Raw genomic sequence first — 23,089 nt, forward strand, 5'->3', positions numbered from 1 at the left:
TGAGAGACTGGCACAGCATGGCCCTCATCCGAGAAGATGCTGTGCTCGATGAGCTCCGAAGAAACTAGAGATACACAAATTCTAAGCACCCATCCCAAATGCGCACATGAATTACTCATGCAGAGCATTTTGAGCTCGCGTTGGTCTGATCAGCCACAGTTGGACACTCTGTAACTCGGCTCTAACACAGGGATGTCGTTTCTGGTCCTCTTGGAGAGCACTATGTGCCATGCACGAAGCCAAGGGATTTGCACTACTCACAACAACCGTGGGAGGGAAGGGCTATTATTATCCATTTTAGAGATTAAAAAAACTGAAGCAATAAGAAGTTTTGACTTACCCAGAGGCAAGCCGCCACTAAATGTCTCTTAATAGATATTCTTGTTTGTTTTTTAAGAGACTCTTTGGTCTGAAGTGATCTAAGTTATATGTACAAAGTTCTTATCAATTAGATCTCCCCACTAACTAGACGTCTGTCAAATGACTAGTCTGATTTTTTTAAATGAAGAGCAATTTTTTTTTTTTTTTTTTACTAATTAGACCTCCCCACTGAGTTGTCTGTCAAATGACTACTCTGATTTTTTAAAATGAAGATTAAATTTTTAAGGCATTGACTTCAGTTAATCAGCTGAGTTGGTATTGTTTAATTAACTGTTCAATCAACAAACATTTCTTAAATATAGAGGACATGAAACACCTCTTACCCTCAAGGGTTTTATGTTCTAAAGGAGAAATGTTAATTGTACTCTGAGCAAGAATTGTTTCATTTTTGTTTGTGGATCTCAGCACCTAGCACAGTGCCTGACACATTAACAGGTGTTTAATAAATGCTTGTTAATGGATTTAAATAAAAACATGAAATTTTTTAGGGGGCTAGGCAGATGAGATTTACATACTCATAAGTAGTTTTGGAGTCCTGGTAAGGAAATACAACATATATAGATAGAGAATAAAAACAAGCGAATTTGGGGGAGAGGCAATATCATTTGTTGGGATTCAGGAAAGTTTTCATGTAGGAAGGGCTCTTGAGATGCTGCTTAGAAGGAAGTTTGAGATTCTAAGAGACAAAAGGGAGGCAAGTGTGCAATCCAGATATGAGGAACAGTTTATGCAAAGATTTGACAACGAGAAATGAAATGTAGTATGTGAAAAAGTCAGTGGGTCATTTTAGCTGGACTCTGTGTGTGTGTGTGTGTGTGTGTGTGTGTTGGGAATAGGAGATCAGGGAGAAGTTATTATGGAATAAATCTGGAAAGGTAAACTGAAGCTATAGAAGGAAAGGCTTTAAATCTCAAATAGAACAGTTGATACTTGATCACAGAAGACAGTCAGAAAATAAACATTTATTAAGTGCCTACTATGTGACAGGCATTATGTTAAATACAACAAAGAATCACTGGAATTTTTTAAGCCCAGGAGTGTAACTGTCTTGTTTAAACAAAGCATTCACTAACCAGACTGGACTCCATGGTCATTAAAGAAACAAATTAGTATTCTAATTTACACAACTTAATTCAAAAATCTCCAAGGACTCATCTTAAATCTGAAAGGTCATTTACATATATTAAATCACCTGCTACCTTAAAATAATCCAGGAGAGTAGAACTGCTTTCTCACATTCACAGATCCTCAGAGTACAATCATTTTCTCTATGTTTTTTTTTTAAAATAAACTACAAAAAATTCTCCAAATCTGTTAAGACATTTTTTGGAGTAGGGATAGATGGTTGGATTGGGGCTGGGAGGGGGAGCGGGGCGGAAAATGGCCATTAATCCAAGAAGTCAAGATTTCTTAGATGTGGAAACTTCTCTCCCCTCCTATGCAATCTATCTTTTAACTTAGATGAAGTTTTAGGGAAGAGGAAAGAGGGAATATTCTCTGCACCACCAACTGCCTCATTAGATAGTTATTTGAGGGTTAGAAAAGTTGTAAGTTATTTGAGGGTTAGAAAAGTTGTAAACTGCCCAGAGTTGCAAAGCTAAAACTCTTTAGAAGATTAAAGAGTTAAACCCAGACTGTCTTCCTTAAAAAAAATCTATATCTATTATATATATATATATGTTCCAAATTCACATTTGCTCTCCACCCTCATCTCCCATTGAAAAGGCAAGAAAAATAAAACCTATTACAAATTTGTATAGGCAGACAAAATAAATGTCTTCATTAGTCAGAAAGAAAGAAAGAAAGAAAGAAAGAAAGAAAGAAAGAAAGAAAGAAAGAAAGAAAGAAAGAACAATTAAGAAAGAAAGAAGGAAGGAAGGAAGGAAGGAAGGAAGGAAGGACGGAAGGAAGGAAGGAAGGAAGGAAGGAAGGAAGGAAGGAAGGAAGGAAGGAAGGAAGGAAGGAAGGAGGAAAGGGAGAGAAAGAACCCTATTCTTCCAAATCTAACACTTTATTGAGGAGAAGAAGGCCATATTATAGCACACTACCTTCACTATTTTAGGAGAAGTGCTGGGTAATGATCATGTCATCCCTTGCTTCTGCTCATTTGAGAAGAAATCAAAAAAGTTCATGCCATAGTTCATGCTAAAAGTTCACCCTAAATGGTTCCTTTATTAAGAAATTATATGTGCCCCTTCCTCCCCAATAATCATCTATTTGCATGCAAAACAAATTAGTCTTCAATTCTAGATTTCCCCCTTCAAAAAAAAAAAGTTGCAGGAAAAACTGGATCTGGATTTTGATGTTTGAATGAGTTGATTTTTCTTGCAACACTCAGATGTCTGCTATAGAAATATTGGTTCCCTTCTTCCAACATCTGCTATAGTCAGCTTTGCTCCCCTTATCAATATCCTATTAATATAAACCATATTCATCCAATCAGTGCTTCACAACAGAACCTAAAAAATGTTTATTGACTGACTACCTGGCTAACTTCTACAATGATGTTTGGGGGGAAAGTTTGTGCAGTCAACAATATAAATAGTTAAGAATAGAAAGAACCTAGAAAAACTAAAGCTTAAGTTTTCTTTACATATAAATGATATTCTGATAACAAATTATTCTTAGAATTTTTAGACTAAAAGGAAACTCGGAGATCAAGCAAAAAAACAAAAAACTCTGGACTTGTATAGATTTCTTCTTTTTTACCCTTAAAATAACTCTGTGTAGTATTATTCTCATTTTCAAAATGAAGAAAATAAAACTTAAAAGTGACTTGCCCAAGATTGCCTAGCTATGAAGCAGCCATGACGGAATTTGAACTTCATCATCTGCAGCAAAGTCTACTGTTTTTTTCTACACATCAAACTACCCCCTCTATCCAGATCATGCATCCAACTTCCCTAACAAATGGCTATCTGGTCTCTGCTTGAAGATAATAATAATGATAACATTTATGTAGCAACTTCATGTTTTGCAAAGCAGTTTATTTTTATATTTCATGACACGCCTGCAAAGTGGTTATTTTCACCTCCATTTTCAGAATTAGAATACTAAGGCTGGAACTTAAGTGACTTGACCAGGGTCATAAAGCTACCAAAGTAACAAAGCAAAAGGAACTCAGACCTTCTTGAGCCCAAGTGCATCCTTCTATCTACTTTGTCAGATGTTTTAGATCTACACTGGTAGGGAATTCTCAGTTTCCCACTCTATCCTTCTTCCCCTTGGCTATTCCATTTTGGGAAGAATTGATTGTCACTAAATTTTCACCTCTGTTGAGTTGGAACCTGTGGACCATTAACTTCCACCACCCCCCAGCTTCAAATTCTGCCCTTTGGAGCCAAGCAAAGTATGTTTAATCTCATCTTCCATATGAGCGACCAACCATTTGCTAATTCCAGTTACTGAAAAAATGAGAAATCAGGAAGGAAGGAAAGAAAAAAGCCATTTATTAAGTACTTACTACATTGAAGTCTCCTCTAACTGAGGTACAAGGATGAGACCTTTAGTGTGGACCTCAAAGGAAGGGTTAGATTTCAGAAGTAAAAATGAATCCAGACCTGGTTAATTCAAACCATTTCCCAGAAAAAACTCATCGCCAGATTGATGAGATCCTTTGCCCCTTTTCCTGTGGAGACTCATACCTTGACAAATCCCAACTGTAGATTCCCTTTACAACAAATTGATCCTTGTTCTATAGGCTAACCCTTCAAATACTTGAAGAGAGCTTTCATGTTCCCATCACACCCTATCTTCCACCCCCACCTTTCAGTCTTAAAATAATAAGATCTTAGCTTTTGAGCTGGGATGGACTTAACTTCTCTCCAGTTTGAACATTCCCATTCCTTTAACCAAACCTCATTGGAACCCTTTACCAACCATGTTGTTTTCCTCTGGACTTTGTTATTATTTTTTGTTGAGGCAATTAGGGTTAAGTGGCTTGCCCAGGGAAGTGTTAAGTGTTTAAGGTCAAATTTGAACTCACGTCCTCCTGACTTCAGAGCTGGTACCTACTGCATCACCTCGCTGCCCCTCCTCTGAACATTCTTAAAGATATTCATGTTTCCTAGGATATGTTGCCCTGAACTCTATAATTTTCCAGAAAGGATTCATCCATTAAACTCCCTTAAATCTCCTATCACAAAGAAGTACCCACTTCAAGAAAAATTTAAACCATTGACAAAGACAAGCTAAGATGTTTGACAGATTTGGAGTTGCCCCTCACCAAGCTGCCTCTCTTTAGAGCTGTATTAGATTTCTGGATCTAGCACGTGTGGTTTATTTCAGTTATTTTCTGAATGTTCTCCCCTGCTACTCTAATAAGAACTAGATTTTATTGCACTGTATTCATTTAAGCTTAGCACCTCGCAAAGGATCATTTTTTAGTCCTAGGGTCTCCTGAATGAGGTGGTATCCCAGGGTTCAAGGTCTTTCCACAAGAAACTCTGCCTCCTCAATTCTTCCCCTCCCTACCTCAACTGCTGAGTCTGGGCACATTTCACTGTGCTGGCCTTTGGTGTCAAATTTATTAGTTATGCCTCTGATTAAAATGGATAAAATCATACTAGGTTATAGACAAGGTTAGAATGGACTTTTTCATCAAATCCTGATAGAGTGGAACTAGAGGACAATCTTCAAAGGTTGTAACAAATAAAAAGCAGCAGCATTGCATATACAAGGTAGTAAATATATGGAACTCATTGACCCCAAAGGTGTTAAGGCTGAAAATATGAAGAATAATAATTGACATTTGTATAATGCTTGAAAGTTTCCAGTGTTCTGTACATGGCCCTTCACAATAATCCTCTTAGACAACGGGTTAGTTATTATTATTCTCATTTCACTAATGAAGAACTGAGTCTCAGAGAGGTGTGGGAATTTGCTCATGGTCAGGGGAGTGTCAGAAATAGGGATTTAAAGATGAAGTCTTTTCCATCAGTGGCTGCCATCATGTGGCATCATGCTGTCTCAACAGGCATGCCTGGTTTTAGGAATGATAGAGCCAGCAGGAGATACTGAGGGAAAGTGGAAGTCTGGCTTTACCTTTGCATTGTCTGAGGCTATAACAGATGGTCTCAGTCACTACCTGTTTATTATTTATTTATTAGGTGTGCTTCGTAGCAATAGCGTGTAAGCTCCCTGAAGGTGCAGGATCCTTTCTATTTTTGTATGTCCACAATTTAGCGCAGTGTCTGGCATATAGTGGCCCTTTAATAAATGCTTGCACAATTAATGCAAAGGAAGACAATCCTACACCCTAACTCTCCTCCTCCTACCTCTCCCCAACACCTGTCTCCTGAAGACAGAATAACAGTGACTAAAATGACAATTCTTCAATTCCTTATTGAACTCTTCCAAAGGTAACTAAGCACACTCAAGAGAATGAACACGATCAGAGCACTGTTTCTCCTCCAGGAAGGAAGCTCCAGAATAATTCACTTGAGAAAGCAACTGAGTCACGGAGGAGGCTAATTTATTCCCGGAGAAATACCTTTCCTTTCCCAAACTGAGACGTCAAGTCGGTGAACAGACTTGCATTTATTTTTTTAAACCAGGCGTTTCTCGCACTTGCTAATGAATCTGACACTTGTGAAATCTAAACAGGAAGCCGGAGTTCTCCAAAGCTCTGTGAAGGAAATTCATTCCCTCTTATGTCGTCAACGTGCGCATTCCGATGCGCAGGCGAGCGGAGCCATAACCGGGAGAAACCTTGGAGACCATCGTAATTATAACAATTTAGCCAACAGCTGCATTTGCAAGTTTACAAAGCCCTTGACAGACTTGATCTCACAGGAACTTCGGGGCCATCCTGTGAGGCAGGTGCGAAGGGGATGATCCCCATCTGAGGAAACAGAAGCAAAGAGATTTGCTCGAGCCGTCCCACCACCGCATTATAAGGAGCAGAATTCGAACCCCGATTTTGGCTCCGTCCTTCTTATTTCTCTGCCAGTTGTGTTTCCCACACCGAATCTGGAAGGAGTCACAGGAGTCAGACAGAGGTCGAGCCTGTGCTCTCTACCTTCCTGCTGCTATAGAACGCGGGCTAGCCCGAGGACTGAGCCCCAAAGGAAGGTCCGTGCGTGCATCCGTCGCAAGCACTGGCCTCCTTTGCCGTGCCTTCCAAGCTTTTCATGGGATTACCAGGTTTAGAACTAGAAGGAGCTCAGGGACACCTAAGGTCACCCTCAGGGGCCGTCAGCTCTCAGGCACACACCCCGTTCGGCCGTGGGTCCCCGAAGTCCCCCGAATTCTGTTCCACCGTTAGTGTCTACTTTCCCGTCCATCGCCTCTTTTTTTTTTTTTAATCAGAGCTGCTAAGAAGGAATAAACTTGGCTGATTTGAGTTTTCTCTCATCTGAGAAAAGGCAGCGACGTTTTGAACTTTCCCCCAAACTAAATCCTCTGAGGATCCGAAACGTCTGGCCCAGGATGGGGGAAGGGCGACTGGGTGGAAGAGGGCTAAGTCCCTCCGAGCCAAAGCCCCAGGCCCCCCCCCCCCCCGCCCCCCGCGGCCCGTCGGGGACTGTTTCTGCCGCCCTTTCTCCCCGCGGGGCTCGGGCTAAGCCCGACTGCTCTCCTCCCCCCCTCGCCCTTGGGGGCGGCCAGCCAGAGGCCTCCTCCGCCGGACGGCCCCGGGGAGCCGCGGTGAGGCGGGGGTCCGGGGCTGGCGACCCCTTTCCCCGCCTGACCCCGCGCCGGGGGAGCGCCCCTGCTAGGTCCGCCTGCGCCTCGGGCCGGTCCCGGGGAGCGCGGAGAGGCTCCCGGCCCGGGGGGGGGGCGCGCGCTGGCTTTCCCAGACGGCCACGTGAAGGCTCCCGCCCCGCGCTGCTGCTGGGAGCGCCCGCGGTTGTGTAACGGCGGCCCCGCGGGGCGGCCCAGGGGCCCCGCGGCTGGGCGCGCGGCGCGCGCAGGGGCGCCCTCCCCGTCAGGTGCAGCCGGCGTGCTCGGCGGCGGCGGCCTCGGCTGCCCTTGGGGCTGGAGCGCTGCCCGTGCCGTGATGCGAGTCCCGGCTGAGCTGTTCCAGTGGGGTGACATCCGCCCCTCCCCTCGGCCCCTCCCCGCGCCGGGCAATTCCTGGACTCGGGCTGGGGGAGGCCGGGACGGAAAGAAACCAAAGCCCCTGGGGCAGGGCGGCCGGGGGCCCCTCCCCCCTCTCCCTGCCCGGTTCCTCCCGGGGGGCGGGGGGGCGGGGGAGGAAGCGGGCTGGCCGGGAGAGAGGGGATATTCCTCTCCCAGCTTGAGTCAGACCCAGCAGGCGGATCTGACCCTCCCCGCCCCCCCAGCCCTCCCCGGAGCCTGGAACTTACTTCATTTCCCTAGGGCAGGTTCGCCCACACGGCCACTGCCAGACCTGCCCCTCCCCCCGCCTGCCAGCTAGTCCGCCCCCCCCCCCGGGGGGCTGGGACCCGGACGCCCCCCCACCCCCTCTTCGGGGAAGGCAGACCCCGGGACGCTGGGGGGAAACGGGGGGGGGGGGGCGCGATCAGGCTGGGGGCGAGAAAAGGAGGATGTGTGTGTGCCGGGGGAGGGCTCCCTCTCAGCAGCCCGAGCGTTGTCCGACACGTGAGGCTCATGTGATGGAGAGGAGGGGAAGGTGGCGGGGAGGGAGGTGCAGGGGGAGGGGGCGGGGGCAGGTCGCTCCTTCCCTCCCCGGCAGCAACCAGACGTGCCTGGAGTCACAGGGTGGAACACGTAGCTCCAATCCACCCACTCGCTCACATTTAACCCAGCCTGCAGCCTCCCAGCTACTCCTCGCTCAGCCCCCTCCCCTCCCGCCACCGCCGACCAGCCCCCCCCCCCCCCCCCCCCCTCCCTCCCACCAGCTCATTCACTTGGCTTGCACGGTCCCGACGGCGCAGGGAGAAGAGAAAGGCAGTCTGTGCGGGCAGACGGACCGAGAGCAGCGCAGAGGGCACTCCTGCACGCCCAGAGCATCCCTCCCTCCCCGGGCTCCCACGGGCTAAGCGCGGGGGCTTCCAGCGGCGGCGGGGGAAGCGAGACTCCCCGGGTCTCCTGCGCGGGGCTAGACCGGCGGCCGCCCGCTCCGCGAGTCCCTCACAAGCGGGGCACTAAGTTTTCCGCTCTCTCCGTGCCATGGAAAGGATCACCAGCGCCCAGCCGCCCCCCGCCTGCCTGGGCAAAGTGCCGGGGCTGGAGCCCAGCGAGATGGCCGGGTAAGGAAGTTCCCCCGGGGCGGCCGCGGCTCTCGCTGCTCAGCCGCCCCAGACCTGACCTCGTCCGGCTCCCGGCCCCGGCCCGCTCCCGCGCCCCCCGAACTGCCGCCCGGGAGCGGGACGCGGCCGGCTCCCCCCTCCGCCCTCGCTAATTCTGCCCCCGTTTGCTTTCCCTGCAGGGTGGATTTTGCCCACATGTACCAAGTGTACAAACCGAGGCGAGGGCTGAAAAGGAGCGAGGATAGCAAGGTGAGGAGCCCCTCTCGGAGCCCTCCCCCCGCGCCCGCCGTTAGAGTTTCAGGGGGAAGCGCCGTCGGGCCCGGCCGGGGGGAAAGGGGCCGCTCAGCCCGCGTCTCCCCGTCTGCCCCGGGCGCCCTTGGGAGCCCCGGCCCGGCTCGCCCAGCGCCTCTTTGCCTTTCAGGAGACCTATAAGCTGCCGCACCGGCTGATCGAGAAGAAAAGACGTGACCGGATTAACGAGTGCATCGCCCAGCTGAAAGACCTTTTACCCGAACATCTCAAACTTACTGTAAGTGAGACGCTGGAGTCGCTCCGAGCTCTGCTCGCGGGGCGGCGGGCGCGCCCGGCACGGGAGCGAGGGGGGGCAGAGGGCGCGCGTGAAGGACGCCCCCCTGGCCTGGGAGGGGCTCTTCTTCCTGGGGGCCTGAGAGCCCGGTGGTTCTTCCCCGACTTGGCAGGCCGGCCCGTTGCTCCTCAGCGTGCCCCCGAGGGGGAGATGCTCGCTTGGCTCTCACATAGGAGCTTCCCATGAAGCCCTGACGGGCTTCTTGGCTTTACAGCCATGGGGGGGCGGGGGGGGGGGGGCGTACAGGCGAGAAGAGAAGGGACAGACTCGGGTCTGGTTTTGGATTGTTGTCTGGCTCGGTTTGGTTCGCTGTGGAACCGGGAAGTTTTTTGAAGGGAAGGAAATCTCCCGGGGAAAGCCGTTTTGGCTTCCCTTCTGTGAGAACTCCCCCTCTGGTTTGACACCGCTGCAGAGAAACGTTATCTCTGGATTCCCCTGAGGTAAGGTCAGGGTACCAGCGGGGCTGGAGAAACCTATCTGTCAAATGCTTTCCCTTGAGGCATGTCACTGCTCCCAAAATACCTCCAAGCATAGCTGTCGCCTCCTTTTTTATCTTTTAGTTATGGCTGTACATTTGTGAAGCAGCAGTCAGACATGGCAGCCTAACAAGAGTTGTTGCATGGGAAGGACGGGCAGCCTTGCTCCTCCTCCCACCCAGGCCGTTTTCTCCTCCAGGCTGACTTCGCAGCAGGGGCTCACTCCCTTCACCCCGCTTTTTCCCCTCTTTTCCAGACTTTGGGCCACTTGGAGAAGGCTGTGGTTCTTGAGCTTACCTTGAAGCATGTGAAAGCACTTACCAACCTGATCGAACAGCAACAGCAGAAGATCATGGCCCTTCAGAGTGGCTTACAGGCCGGTGAGGACTCAAGCCTGTTTGGCTCCCAACAGTTTTAGCGCAAGGAGAGATTTAGTTTTCACATCTGTCGTAAGAACATCTCTTCCACAAATGAATGGCGCACATTGGTGTGGGCCTTGTCATTTTACCTTTCCTAAAAGGACAAGTTTTCATCCTGCCATCTGACGTGAATACAGATTTCTCTATTGGGGACATACTTGCACGCACCTTTTTGCTTTTATTATCTTAGAGTTCTGTGAATTTTTTTTTATATATATATACTAAAGTAACTGCCTATTATACGCTGGAGTTTATGACTTGTTTCTTCTACTAGGTTTCATCTTCCCTACCATTTTTAAAAATATTTTTCTACTAGATTTCATCTTCCTAACATTTTAAAACCTAGTAGAAGAAGCAAGTCATAAGTTCCACTTTGGAGGGGGGAGAGGTGGTCTTCAGAATTTCTAGTCACAGTTCCTTCAGTCATTTGAGAGAAGAGTGCTGGCTTACACCGGTTCTTGATTTATTCACTCTCTTATCACCGTGTGTGGCATAAGCCTGCCCCTGGCAGTGGCACAAGAACAATTTTCCATTCCTTTGTGCTGTTCCTTGAATAGCCACTAGGTATATTGGTGGAGTTGGGAAATCTGATTTCAGGACTCAAGTTTAGTCATCCATTTTCATTGATTTCCAGAGAGCGGTTGAAAGGACTCTTCCACTCCTGTACCTTCTAAGTAATAATATTTAGGTTTATAAGCCAATTTTTACATTTTTCTCCTTCCTCTGTTATGACCTCATTCTCCCTTAGGCATTTTGATCACTCACCTAAAGATGACCCTGAAAGTATCAGCCAGGGGATTTTGAAGCGGTCACAACAATTTTCCTTCGTTTTTTTTTCACATGTTTGAATTAGGGATATAAATATTTTATTATCTACTGGGAGGAGGAGGAGAGGCAAACAGTGTGAAGATTTAGGACAGTTGCTCCAAGATGCAACATTGACAGATAAAGGAGCATTTTTGTGGGATGAACCATTGAAAATAAGTTTTCTTAGGGTCCGACCTGTTATGAGAAACTGAATAATCCCTGTCCACAAAGAAACTAATATTCTTAGAATCTTATATTTAGAACTGGATAAGGCTTGGAGGTCACCTAATCCAAGCCTCACATTTTATAGATAAGGAAACTTCCCAAGAGCAGGGAGGTCACTAAGGCCTAAGTGGAAGAGTTAGAATTCAAACTGAAGTCCTCTGACTCCATTGTTCTTTCCACTGAACTACCTGGCCCATAGTCTTATACTAAGGAGTTCCCTTCTCTTAATTAGTTGAGTCATTTTCTTTTTGGTGGATGATACCCTTCTAAAGTTTCTTCTGTTTTGTGTTTTCTCCCAGGTGAGCTATCCTCAAGAAACCTTGATGCCGGCCAGGAGATGTTCTGCTCTGGTTTCCAGATGTGTGCCAGGGAGGTGCTGCAGTACCTGGCAAAGCACGAAAGTAGTCGGGATCTGAAATCTTCGGCTCTGGTCAGTCACCTCCACCGCATGGTCTCCGAGGTGGTACAGGGTGGAGCTGTCCACAAGCCTGGTGATCCCACCCCCAAAATGATGGACTTCAAAGAGAAGCCCAGCTCCCTGACCAAAGGCACTGAAGGGCACGGGAAGAATTGTGTTCCAGTCATCCAAAGGACTTTTGCCCATTCGAGTGGCGAGCAGAGTGGAAGTGATACAGACACAGACAGTGGTTACGGAGGGGAGTTGGAGAAAAGTGACTCTAAAGCTGACCAGCAGTATTTTAAAAATGATAATGAACATAAATACCCTCTGGGAGAAAGAGTAAGCACCATTAAGCAAGAATCCGAAGATCCACCTGCAAAAAAGACCAGACTAGAAATGTCTGACAGGGAAAGCCATTTTAGCAGCGATCTGATCGGGTCTTCCTTTCTGGGCCCTCACCCTCACCAGCCTCCCTTCTGCCTGCCTTTTTATTTGATCCCGCCATCCGCAACGGCCTATCTTCCCATGTTGGAGAAGTGCTGGTATCCCACCTCGGTCCCAGTCTTGTACCCTGGGCTCCCCGCTTCAGCGACAGCTCTCACTGGCTTCATGAACCCAGAGAAGATTCCTCCTCCCTTGCTGATGCCCCAGAGACTCCCTTCTCCACTGCCATCCCATTCCTCCATCGACTCGGCTCTGCTCCAGGCTCTGAAGCAGATCCCACCTTTAAACTTGGAAACCAAAGACTAACGATAGTGTGACTGCCCTCTTTTATTTTGCCCCTTGGGGGAAAAAAATCTAATGAGACTAAGCTTGCATACCCAGATAAATGGAGGTGTGGAGATTAGGCTTGGCGAGTGTGTTGTATGTTTGTGTGTGTGTGTGTATTTGTGTATGTATGTATGAATGGCTTAGAGTGCATACGTGTAGGACATGGAAGCCTCATTTGGTTCAGAAAGCTTAGGGAAAACATGAAGGATGGACCCAGGTTAACATATTGTAGGGTTTGTGTTGTTTAGCATCATTTTGTTTGAATAAAACCTCCCAGATTTCAGCCACCCAGAAAATAGCCATTCAGGACTGTGACTTCTGTTGAGTTATTTAGATTTCAATTTGGGGAGAGGGCTTCCGGGGAGGGTTTTTGTTTTTTGGTGAACTGGAATATGGTACTTTTCATGTGAGGACTTGACAAAGCACAGCTCCCCACCAGGCCCACAGCTTGAGACGGACTTATTCCACCCCACCCATCTCCTAGTATTTTCCGTGTGACTCACACAAAGGGCAGTCAGTCTGAGAACTGGTGTTTGTTCAGCTCCATCCAAAAGCTCTAAAGTAGCCCCCACTGGCTTTGTCCCTGAGTGCTTCAGGGAGACTTAAGGTGGCTTTCTCTTCACACCTTGGCCTTGAAGGAGTACAGAGAGTATAGTGACTGCTTAAGCTTTATATGGTAATTATCCAATTAAGGGACTAAACTATGTCCAGTTGGACAGCTAAAGAACGAATGAGGGGTAGCCCTCCGGATCTCTTTGGCTCCCGTTGTAACTGCTGCACAGGTGTCCAAGGTACAGGAGAGCAGAGAAACCCGATTTTAAAAAGCTGCTTAAGTTACAAGAGGGTGTTTCAGTCTGCCATGGCATGAATTGCTACTTTAAAAGAGCAAATTTGAACATAGTTGGGTTTTATTTTTTTTTATTTTTTTATTTTTTTGAAACTTTTGCTAAGTCTTAGCCCTTCAACTGCCTGACCACCCTAGACTGGATTGTTTCTGCAGTGATAGTGCCCCTGTCTGATGGCTTACAGCAACTGTCTTAACTAAAAAAAAAAAAAAAAAAGCAAAAAAAGCAAAAAACAAAAAAAAATCTCCCTAGTTTTCCAAAATATTGTGTCCAGAGTAATTGTCTTCTGAATTGTCTGTCTACGACTGCACCAGCTATTGAATGCACTATGCCTGATTGTGTGTTTTAACTTCTTTTGGGGTATAAAGTTATTGCCTTTATTTGTAAAACTGTTATAAATATATATTATATATAAATATATTAAAAAGTAAAATGTTTCAGATGTTTATTTGTATAATTACTTGATCAAAACAAGTGAGAAACATGAATGTATTTCTGTTTTCAAAGAGAATAATTTTCTCTAGAGAGAGGTACAGTGTTTATATTTTGGAGCCTCCTTGAAAGTGTAAAATTGTAAATATTTTTATCTATGAGTAAATGTTAAGTAGTCGTTTTAAAATACTTAATAAAAATAATCCTTTTCCTGTGGAAGATAAGGTTGGTCTCCTGTGTTTTTTAAATTTGGAGTTGAACTTGGTGAGACCCATTGATGGGCCAGATAATATGTACATAACTGACATTTTCCTTTCTTTTTAGGTCACAAATAGTTAACTGTCTCCGAGTATAATTCACTTTTCACATGCACAGTGCTAAGTCAGAGCTTAGTCAACTTGATAGGTAAATATTTGGTTTCCTTTTTTTTTTTTTTTTTTTTAAGCTAACTCTAGCTGGTGTTTCATAGTCTCCCTCTTAGTTTCAAGCAAAGTTCTTTTTTATTTTTCAGCATGAATTAAATCCTCACAGGACATGGAGTCAGTTAGCAGACTGTCTTGAGAAACGTTGAACAGGGCCTTGATAATAGGGGCTTCAACAGTGATTACGAAATGTTTTAATTGATGTTGGGGATGAGACTCATGCTAGCTTTAGGACTAAGCAGGGGCTGGGCTAATGGATAGGTCACATCCAGCAAAAGCTGCTGGAGGAAACTTTTCCTAATTATGTTACATCCTTTCTGAACTTCCTGAGATTGGGTGTGTTGGTGTGTGAATGAATATCAGTGTTGCTTAGTCATAGACACTTAGAAAAAATGATACAAGGCAAGTATACTGAACAGTAGGCAGAATATCTCTCGGGCTCAGCCTGAGGTTGGAGCCATTGGCTTTATGGATTTTCAACCAGAAGCTGTTTTTAACCTTCAGCATCCCTGGCTTGAGGTTGAGCAGTAGAATGGGTTCTAAATGACTGAACTCCGGTCGCTTGGGCTGGCCCACACACTCCAGCCTGAAAGGAGTCTGCCAAACAGAAGCTTCACCTCCCATGCAGTGAAAATGACCTCAGGGAGCTGAAATCCAGGCAAATCACCCCCCCTTCCCCTGCCTCACACGCACACACCACCTGCCAGACACAGACACACTCATCATGGCTGTCCTTTTCAAATGTCACCTTCGATCTCTCCTCCACAGCCTTCTGATGAAGCAGCAAGAGGAGGGAAGCTTCCCCTCAATAAAACCAGAATGGAAACATTCAGAATGTCATTATTCTCCCACTTAAAATATATGTGGAGGAATTGGAGAATTTTGGTGTAGCAGAAAGAGCACAGGGAATTAGCAGACTTTGGGGCCCAGCTACTGGATGATCTTGGATAAGTCATTCTTTTCTAGATCTGCTGTTTGCCTTACCAGCAAAACCAGGGGGTGGGGTTAGAGATGATTTCAGAAAATCTCTCAATGTTCCAAGATTGTGAATCTAGGAAAGTCTTAAGGGACATTGCATTCTGCCTTACAGATGACAATTCCTTCTGGCAAACAGAATTAGTCTATCTTTGCAAGCTAAACACCTAAGGCAGGGATTGGTTTATGTCTTTATTTACCGGGTGCAGCAGTGGGGGGAAAGCGGGGTCACAAATCCAGAGCCATTGACTCCAATCCCCTCATTTTCTGGAGTTTTGGAGTTGAGAGTTGGATGATGGAGTGGGAGCTCAGAGTTTTGGAAACAGGAGGAGGGAGGTTTAAGTCGTGTGGCCAAGGCCACAGAGCTTGTAAACTGCAGCGGTGGGTTTTGAATCCAAGTCTTCCAATCCTCCTGCGTTGTTGAGTAATCGGGTCTCCCTCACAAAAGTGATCGCGATAGCATTAAGAGCCCAGAGTTAAGGTGGAGGGACCTGGAGAGAGTAAATGAAGAAAAGGGAACCGATTCGTTGCTCTTGATCCCCCTGACCAGCCACAGTGGGAAAGTGGGGTGGCTGACCTGGGAACGGCGCTCCGGTGGTACCACAGGCTCCCAAGCCCCACCCTACCTCCCACTCCCTGATTCTGGGCAATGACTCAGGGAGGCAGGTGGTTGGCCAGTGACTCAGGGAGGCAGCTGGTTGGGGAAGGGGGAGGGGAGGAATGGATGGGGTGAAGGTGGTTCCACCAGCTAGTACTAAAAAAGGACTCGAGGCTCCTGTGCACACAAAAATCAGCCCATGGAGTCCTCCCTCCCCTATCACCACCTACTTTCCACATCTCTCTCCCTCTGGCTTCACACTGTTAGTTTGTGACTTTTTCCCCTTCAAGGTTGCCCTTGATGTTCATTAGAATGATTTTTATCTAGGGAAAAAATAGTTGGTGAGGGAGTGCAAGGGTGGAGACGGATTTCTCAGGTCCTGGGTCCTCCAGCCCTCCCTGTGATATTCCCTCCAGTCTTGCCAAAACCCTGAGTTGCTTTGGAAAGCAGGGTTCGGTGTTTTCTTTGGAAAGCATCACCTCGGTGCTATGGCAAATGAGGTTCCTGGACCTAAGTTTCCTCAATTACAAAATGAGGAGCCTGCACTGAACGGCTTCTGAAGTCCTTTTCAGTCGCTGATCCATGCTGCAGGGAACTTCCTAGGAAGCCAGGAGCCTGCTACAGCTGGGCAGGCCCCAACTGGGAAGTGGCACAGAGCTGATTGCAGCTGGAAGCTGGGAGTTAGAGGGAGGGCTCCATTCTAAATGTGAGAGATGGAGGGGTTGGGGGTTAAGAGCTGGAACTGGCAGGTGGGTGATCTAGTGGGACTCAGAGTTTTGGAGCTGGGAACTGGAGGTGTAGGGGATCTGATGTTGGAGGAAAGGAGGCCCCCGGGGAGCTGGGGGAGAGGAGGTCCCGGGGGAGCTGGGAGTGAGGAGACCATCGGGGAGCTGAGGGAGAGGAGGCCCCCAAGGACCTGGGGGTGAGGAGGCTTCCCGGGGAGCCGGGGGTGAGGAGGCTCCCAAGGACCTGGGGGAGAGGAGGCCCCAAGGACCTGGGGGATGAGGAGGCCCCCGGGGAGCTGGGGGGGTGAGGAGGCCCCCGGGGACCTGGGGGTGAGGAGGCCCCCAAGGACCTGGGGGAGAGGAGGCCGTCGGGGAGCCGGGGGAAGAGGAGGCTGCCGCCGGGAGCTGGGCTCCGGTGCGGGGACGCCTCGCTCTCCGGCTTCTGAGCTCACTCTGTTCAGACAGGGTGTGTTGAGTTTCCCCCGGCTTGTTTTGATGGTCTCACCCAGCTCTGACCTGCCTCGAATGTTGACACAATGTCACGTTTCCGACTGCAGCCTTTCATGTGCGGCCCGGGGCTAAATACGGCTGCCGGTTCCTGGAAGCAGACGTGCCTGGCACCGCTTCAGCAGAAACCCGATCCCCGGGGAGGCTCGGCGCGGCCCGGGCGGAATACCTCAGCGGGCCGCGGCCCTGGGGCCGGGAGGCCTCGGCACCCGAAGCCCCCCGGCACGGGAGAGAGCCCGGGGGGAGGAGGGCCGAGGCCGGGGGCGGGAGGGGAGCTGGGCCGGGGCCGCCTGGGCGGTGCAGGAGCTGTCCGGGGGCCGGCCGGGCCCGAAGGCCCAGTTCCTCGGCCGTCAGGCGAGGGTCTCCGAGTGCCCCCCACAGCCGAATCTCCGCTAATAATGATAACAGCCCTCGCCCACTGGAGCCCTCCTGTGCGCCGGGCCCGGGCTAAGCGGGCCGCAGTCACGGTCTGGCTGGATGCTCCCAACAACCGGGGAGCTGTGTCACATTGAAGGGAACTGAGACAAAGGGACCGGCCTGGAACATCTCAGGGAGAATCTGAACTCAGGCTCTCCTGATTCCGGGCTCATCGGCCTGCCACAGTCACCCAGCTCCCCGGAGGCCTCTGCTAGTGATGCTCCCAAAGACCCAGGCCGCAGCCCCTCCCAGTCAGACCGTGGCTCAATCCGGCCCGGCCCGCCCAGGCTGGCGTCCCGGTGCAACACGGCTCAGGGGGTCCTTCAGACTGCTCCCTAAGCCCCCAAGGGAAGGGGCGCGCTTGCAGTTTTTCCCTTAGCTGTGATTGCTCTCCCACTCTTAGCATCTCACTAGGGGACCGGGAAGGGAGGCTGCTGGAAACGAGGACAAAAAGCGGAGAGCCAGAAGGGCCCCAGGCCTTTGGGTGGGGGGTTCTTGGAAGTGATGACAGATTTCTGTCAGGCTGCCAAGTCTATAAAGCGTTTTCTCACAGCCCACGAGATAGAGCGAATGGCACATGCAATTTATCATCATTTTACAGATTAGGAAACTGAGGCTCAGAAAAATTAAATCACTTGCCCTCTGTCTCAAATCTCACAGATGCCTGAACTGGGGATTGAACACAGGTCTTATGGCTTCAAGACCATTGCCTCTTCTACTAGACTGTCCTGTCTTCTAGATTTTGTGGGCTATAGCTGCCCATGTACAGTTTCCTACAGCCTTGTCCCAGAATCCTAAAATTCAACTCAGTTCAGTTTGATTCAGTATAAATTTATTAAGTGCCATGGTTCAGACACTGTTAGGTGCTGGAGATTCAAAGACAAAAAAAACCCAAACAAACAAAAAACATGGTACAATGGAAGGAAAGGAAAGAAGGAAGAAAGGCAGAAAGAAAAAAGAGGAAGAAAAGAAGAAAGAAAATGAAAGGAAGAAAGGAAGGGAAGAAAAAAGGAAGAAGGGAGGAAAAGGAGAAGAGAGGAAGAAGGAAAAAAGGAAGGAAGAAATGAAAGAAGAAAGGAAGGAGGGAGGGAGGAAGAGAAGGCAGCAAGGAAGAAGGAAGGGAAGGAAAAAAAAGGAAAGAAAATTAGTATCAAGTCCTTTGTCTATCACTTTTACTTGTGTGACTTTGGGTAGGTTACTTTTTCCAGGTCACACACACACTAATTTGGGGAGATAATAAATGGAATGGAAGGAATCAGGAGAGGCCTTCTGAAGGAGATGACACTTGACATTACAAGAGAAGGAGAAATATGGGAGGAGATGGGGAGTGGTGTGATACCAGGTGTTGATCCTGAGGGCAAAGCTTGGTTTGCCAGCTGAAGGGCAAGGAAGATACCTACTTGTGCCTATGAAGTAGATACTGATCTCTAAATAGTGACCCTCAGCTTGCAATGCTGTCAGATTTTAGTCCTGATAAAGGTCTAATTGCTCATTTCTGATGAGCTTGGTGATTAAAAGAGGAGAGAAAGATGTGTTGTATGCCCAAATTATTCTTTATAAAACCCTCTTTAAAAGAAAGAGTGCACAGCATTCAACAAGTTCCCAGCCACTCTCTCCTTTCCCCCTGGCCCTGCTGCCCTCCTCTTGGTAAAAGGAGGCTTCGGAAGGAGGCTGAAGTCATAGAAATTCCCCTGCCGATAGTTATCCCTTCCCTATCTGTCTGGCTGGTTATCATCACTAAACATTAGATTAAATTGGACATGGAGGTTACATTTTGTCTTGTGGCTATCGCTTATGTCTTGTGATACAGTTGAGGAATATCCCAAAATAGTGTGTCTCCCTGTGGCCTCCTAGATAAACATAAAATCCCCTATTTGGCTTTTTAAGCCCTTCATAACTTGGCCTCTTTCTATCTTTCCAGTCTTCTTTCCTTTTAGTTCCCTCAACATATTCTTCACTGCCTCCCTAACTGTTCCAGCTCCAGACTGGATTTTCATTGGCTGTCTCTGCTGCCTAGAATTTTCTCCCTCCTCATCTCCATTTCCCAACTTCTCCAGCTTTCTTTAAGACTCAGCCCTGTCTTCTAGTAGAAGTGTTTCCCAATCTCCCTTGACGTGGGTAACTTTCTTTCTGAGATTATCTCCAGTTTATACTGTAAATATCTTATTTAGACATAGTTGTTTGCCACATTAGACTTTGAGATCCTCGAGCAGTGATTTTTACCTTCGTACCTCTAACACTTAGTATAGTGCTGGGCACATGGTAAACATTTGTTACTTGTTTCAACTAGGGTTGGGATTTAAGGAGGTGATGTAGGGCAGTGGAAAAGAAGTATCAAATCCTAATTCTATCACTTTTGCTTGTGTGACTTTGGGCAAGTTACTTATTCCTGGTCACACACACACACATTTTCTTTCTGCCATTTTCCCTTTATTCCCTTTGAGAAAAAAGGAAAAGAGGAAAAAAGGAAGGACAAACAAAAAAAAAAAAAAAAACGAGGAAAGAACAATGAAAGAAAGAAAAAAGGAAAGAAGGAAAAAAGAGAAAATCCTCATAAATATATCCAGTTAGGTAAAGCAAATTCCCTCATTGGCCCTTTCTAAAAATGCATGTCTGATTTTTTAATACATCACCTCTGCCCATAGGGGATAGTGAAGCATAATGAAGCCAATTGGTGTGATTGGAAAGGCAGCAGGGAGGCATTTCTGTCCCCCCAAATTGTCTACTCCTGATGCTAGAAATCCATTCAGGACCAACTTGTTTTATTCTACAATTTAGATAATGTGTAAATTGCAAATTCTGCAAAAAACGTATTCCATTGCTTTCGTTTTCACAATTTATTCATGTATTCCCCACCCAATGGGCACCCACTTTGTTTCCTGGGTGGGGTGTTTTTTTGGTTGTTGTTGTTGACTTTTGTTTTTTGGCCTGAACCAATCTTTCCTCAGCTACAATCCAGTCATGATCATTATCCCTGAGTAAATGTCCGACATCAGATCATTTTCTGAAAACCTACTTTAGAGATTTTCTAATCCAAGAATTCTTAGCCTTTTGTATTTCAGTCTGGAGAAGTTTGGGCCATCCAGAGACACCTTCTCAGAATATTGTTTTTAAATGTGCATCAAATAAAGTATATAGGATTGCAAAGGAAACCCATTTTATTGAAATAGTTATCAAAATATTTTTTAAAAATCAAGTTCACAGAGCAAGGTTGGGAACCCCTTCGGATATGACTTCTTCATTTTTAAATATGGAAAAATTTAAGACCCTACGGGAGGAAAATGACTTACTAAATGAGACAATAAATAGGGGTGCTGACCTAAGAATTCAGATTTGTTTTTTTTCCAACAAAATGAGGGAGGTAGAATGTAGCCCATTTGATGATTGGTTGTTTTTTCCCCAATGATAGTCTTTCTTTGGATGCTTTGATGAAGGAAAGGAGGAGAGAACTAGAGGGTATTAGGGTCCCCTAGGGAAAGAAGAAATCAATGTAGGAAAAGGGGGCTGGGCTGGGCAAACAGCCTCCACTCTGCTATTTTTGTGCATACAGGTGAGCTCTGGTCCCAAATCACAACTTCCTGCAGTTATCCCTGGAAGAGGAAGCTGAGCAGGGGACACCCTGAGATGTCAAGGCTTCCTGCCCTCTTTCTCATCCTCCAGGCAAGTTACTACATGCTGGGTGTTTACCAATGCTGGCATTGCAGGATCCCTTGAACTGTGCCCTTAGACAAAAGAGGCTTTCAAACAAGGAGCACACTGTCCAGGCATGTTCCGAGTCACCAGCACTAGCCTGAGCCAGCCAGCAGAAAGAAATAGGGACAATGTCCAAATTCTCAATTTTTTTAATCCTTTTGCTGTTGATTTTTCAAAAAAATGTCCATTAACTGTACTATCCCCCCCAAAAAAATCCCAAAACATAACCCCCAAACAACAACAAAACCCAAAACCTTCTCTTTCAAAAACAAAAAACGTACAAAAAGCCACAGTGACTGTCTTCATGGTATATATAGTATTCTGTACCCATTATCCCCCACTTCTCTGATTATAAGATTTCCCATTTATGTAGTATTTTAAGATTTGCCGAGAATGCTCCAATTATTTTGTCATTCGTCTTTATAAGAGTTTTATGAGTGAAATACTTAATTTTTTTTTTAACCAATTATTTCACTGGTGTGGGAAACCCTTGATGCAAATACCCCCTCTACCCATGCAGATGTGATCTCTAATCTGCTATTTCTATTTTTAGACAGTTGTACTTACAGAATAAGTGACTTTCCCTAAGTTCTGGGAACTTAGTATTTCTAGTATTTGTATAGTGCTTTGAGATTTGCAAAGTGCTTTCTCTTTGTGACCTTATTTAATCCTTTCTACAAGATGCTGTAAGATGAGGAAAGTGAGGCTGAAAAAAGTGAAAAATTGTCTTCAGGATTGCATAGTCAGTGTCTGATAAGGAATTCAAAGTTTGAGTTTCCTGACTTTAAATTCAACACTCTATCTATTTCCCTGGGCTTGGGTTTTCAGAAATCTGGAGTCACTAGTAATTGTATTCACATGATTCAGATTTCTTTTTAACACCATTTCCTTTCCATTACTCAGTATTTTCCTTGTTGTGATTTCTTCACTCTGTATCAGTTCATTTGAGATTCCCAAAGTTTCTCTGAATTCCTCAAATTCATTACTGATTATAGGAAAATTATATTTCATTTTCACAAGTAATTTATGTATTCCCCAACCAATGGGCACCTTGCATTTTGTTTTTTTTTTCTCATTTTTTTTCCCTTTTTGACCTTATTTTTTCTTGTGCAGCAAGATAATTGTATAGATAAATTGTGTAAACATCTTACAAAGTGTACTAGTCAGGAATAGGACTCTCCTACAGCTTTCTCAATTATATAAATAAATATGTATACATATATTGAATTTAACATATATTTTAAGATGTTTAACACATATTGGATTACTTGCCATCTAGGGAAGGAGGTGGGGGGAAGAAAGGGAAAATTTGCAACAGAAGGTCTTGCTAGGGTCAATATTGAAAAATTATCCATGCCTATGTTTTGAAAATAAAAAACTTCAATAAAAATTAAAATGAAAATAAAAACAATGGGCACTCACTTTGTTTCGTAGGTATTTTTTTTCTCCCCAGAACCACTTTTTTTCAACTACAACCTAATCATAAGCTTCTAGAATTTTCAAACCAGGAGGAAGTATAGCAGTCAATAGGATCAAACACCTTCACTTTATGAAAAGAAAATTGAGTCTTGAAGAAGTGCTTTTGGAGTCTATTCCCTAATGCAGATTTAATTGCTGTTCATTGAATTAAACTGGAATGGATCAGATTAAATTAGGCAAGGTCACACTAGTTCCCTAGTTGCAAACAGAGTCCAGACTTCTCTCCTCAGTCCACCTTTGACTTTATTTTTCTACCTCGATCCCTTTTCAGCAAAGGATACCTTTCATTGCTCCTCTTATTAGAAGGCAAGCTTCTTGAGGGTAAATACTGTCTTTTGTTTGCTCATATTTGTATTCCCAACATTTTGCACAATGTCTCACATATAATAAGACTTAATAAATTATCTATCTATCTACCTGCCTACTTACCTACAAAAGAACCTAGATAACTAATAACTTTCCTTTTTTGACATAGGGAGCATGAGAATAGCTGAAAACCAAGGAAATGGCCGAGGGGAAAGGGTGCTGAAGAAAGAGAAAAGGTACTGCAGAAAGAGGTAGAAGATGCTCTCTCTCTAGTTTTCTCCATACCAAGAACCTGACCATAGCAGCAAAATCTATATTTGCTAAATCATCCCAAACCTACTGCTAGTAAAATGATATCCTTCTATTTGTTGTTGGGGACAAATTTTGCTCCTGGGCACCTGGAGAAGCTTTCATGAAAAATGATGCTCCGGCCCCTTGCATTTTAAAATAA

General features: G+C 46.2%; 1 protein-coding gene across 1 annotated transcript; it reads left to right on the forward strand.

Moving 5' to 3' along the window:
- Positions 1–8,194: 8,194 nt before the first annotated feature.
- BHLHE40 (basic helix-loop-helix family member e40) lies at positions 8,195–13,740 on the forward strand. Its single transcript, XM_031954331.1, has 5 exons — positions 8,195–8,555; positions 8,735–8,804; positions 8,977–9,084; positions 9,874–9,997; positions 11,368–13,740. The coding sequence occupies exons 1-5, from the start codon at positions 8,476–8,478 to the stop codon at positions 12,216–12,218; spliced, it is 1,233 nt and encodes a 410-aa protein (XP_031810191.1). The 5' UTR covers positions 8,195–8,475; the 3' UTR covers positions 12,219–13,740.
- Positions 13,741–23,089: the final 9,349 nt, after the last annotated feature.

This window comes from Sarcophilus harrisii, chromosome 1 (assembly GCF_902635505.1).
Source record: "Sarcophilus harrisii chromosome 1, mSarHar1.11, whole genome shotgun sequence".
In the NCBI taxonomy this organism is placed as follows: Eukaryota; Metazoa; Chordata; class Mammalia; order Dasyuromorphia; family Dasyuridae; genus Sarcophilus; species Sarcophilus harrisii.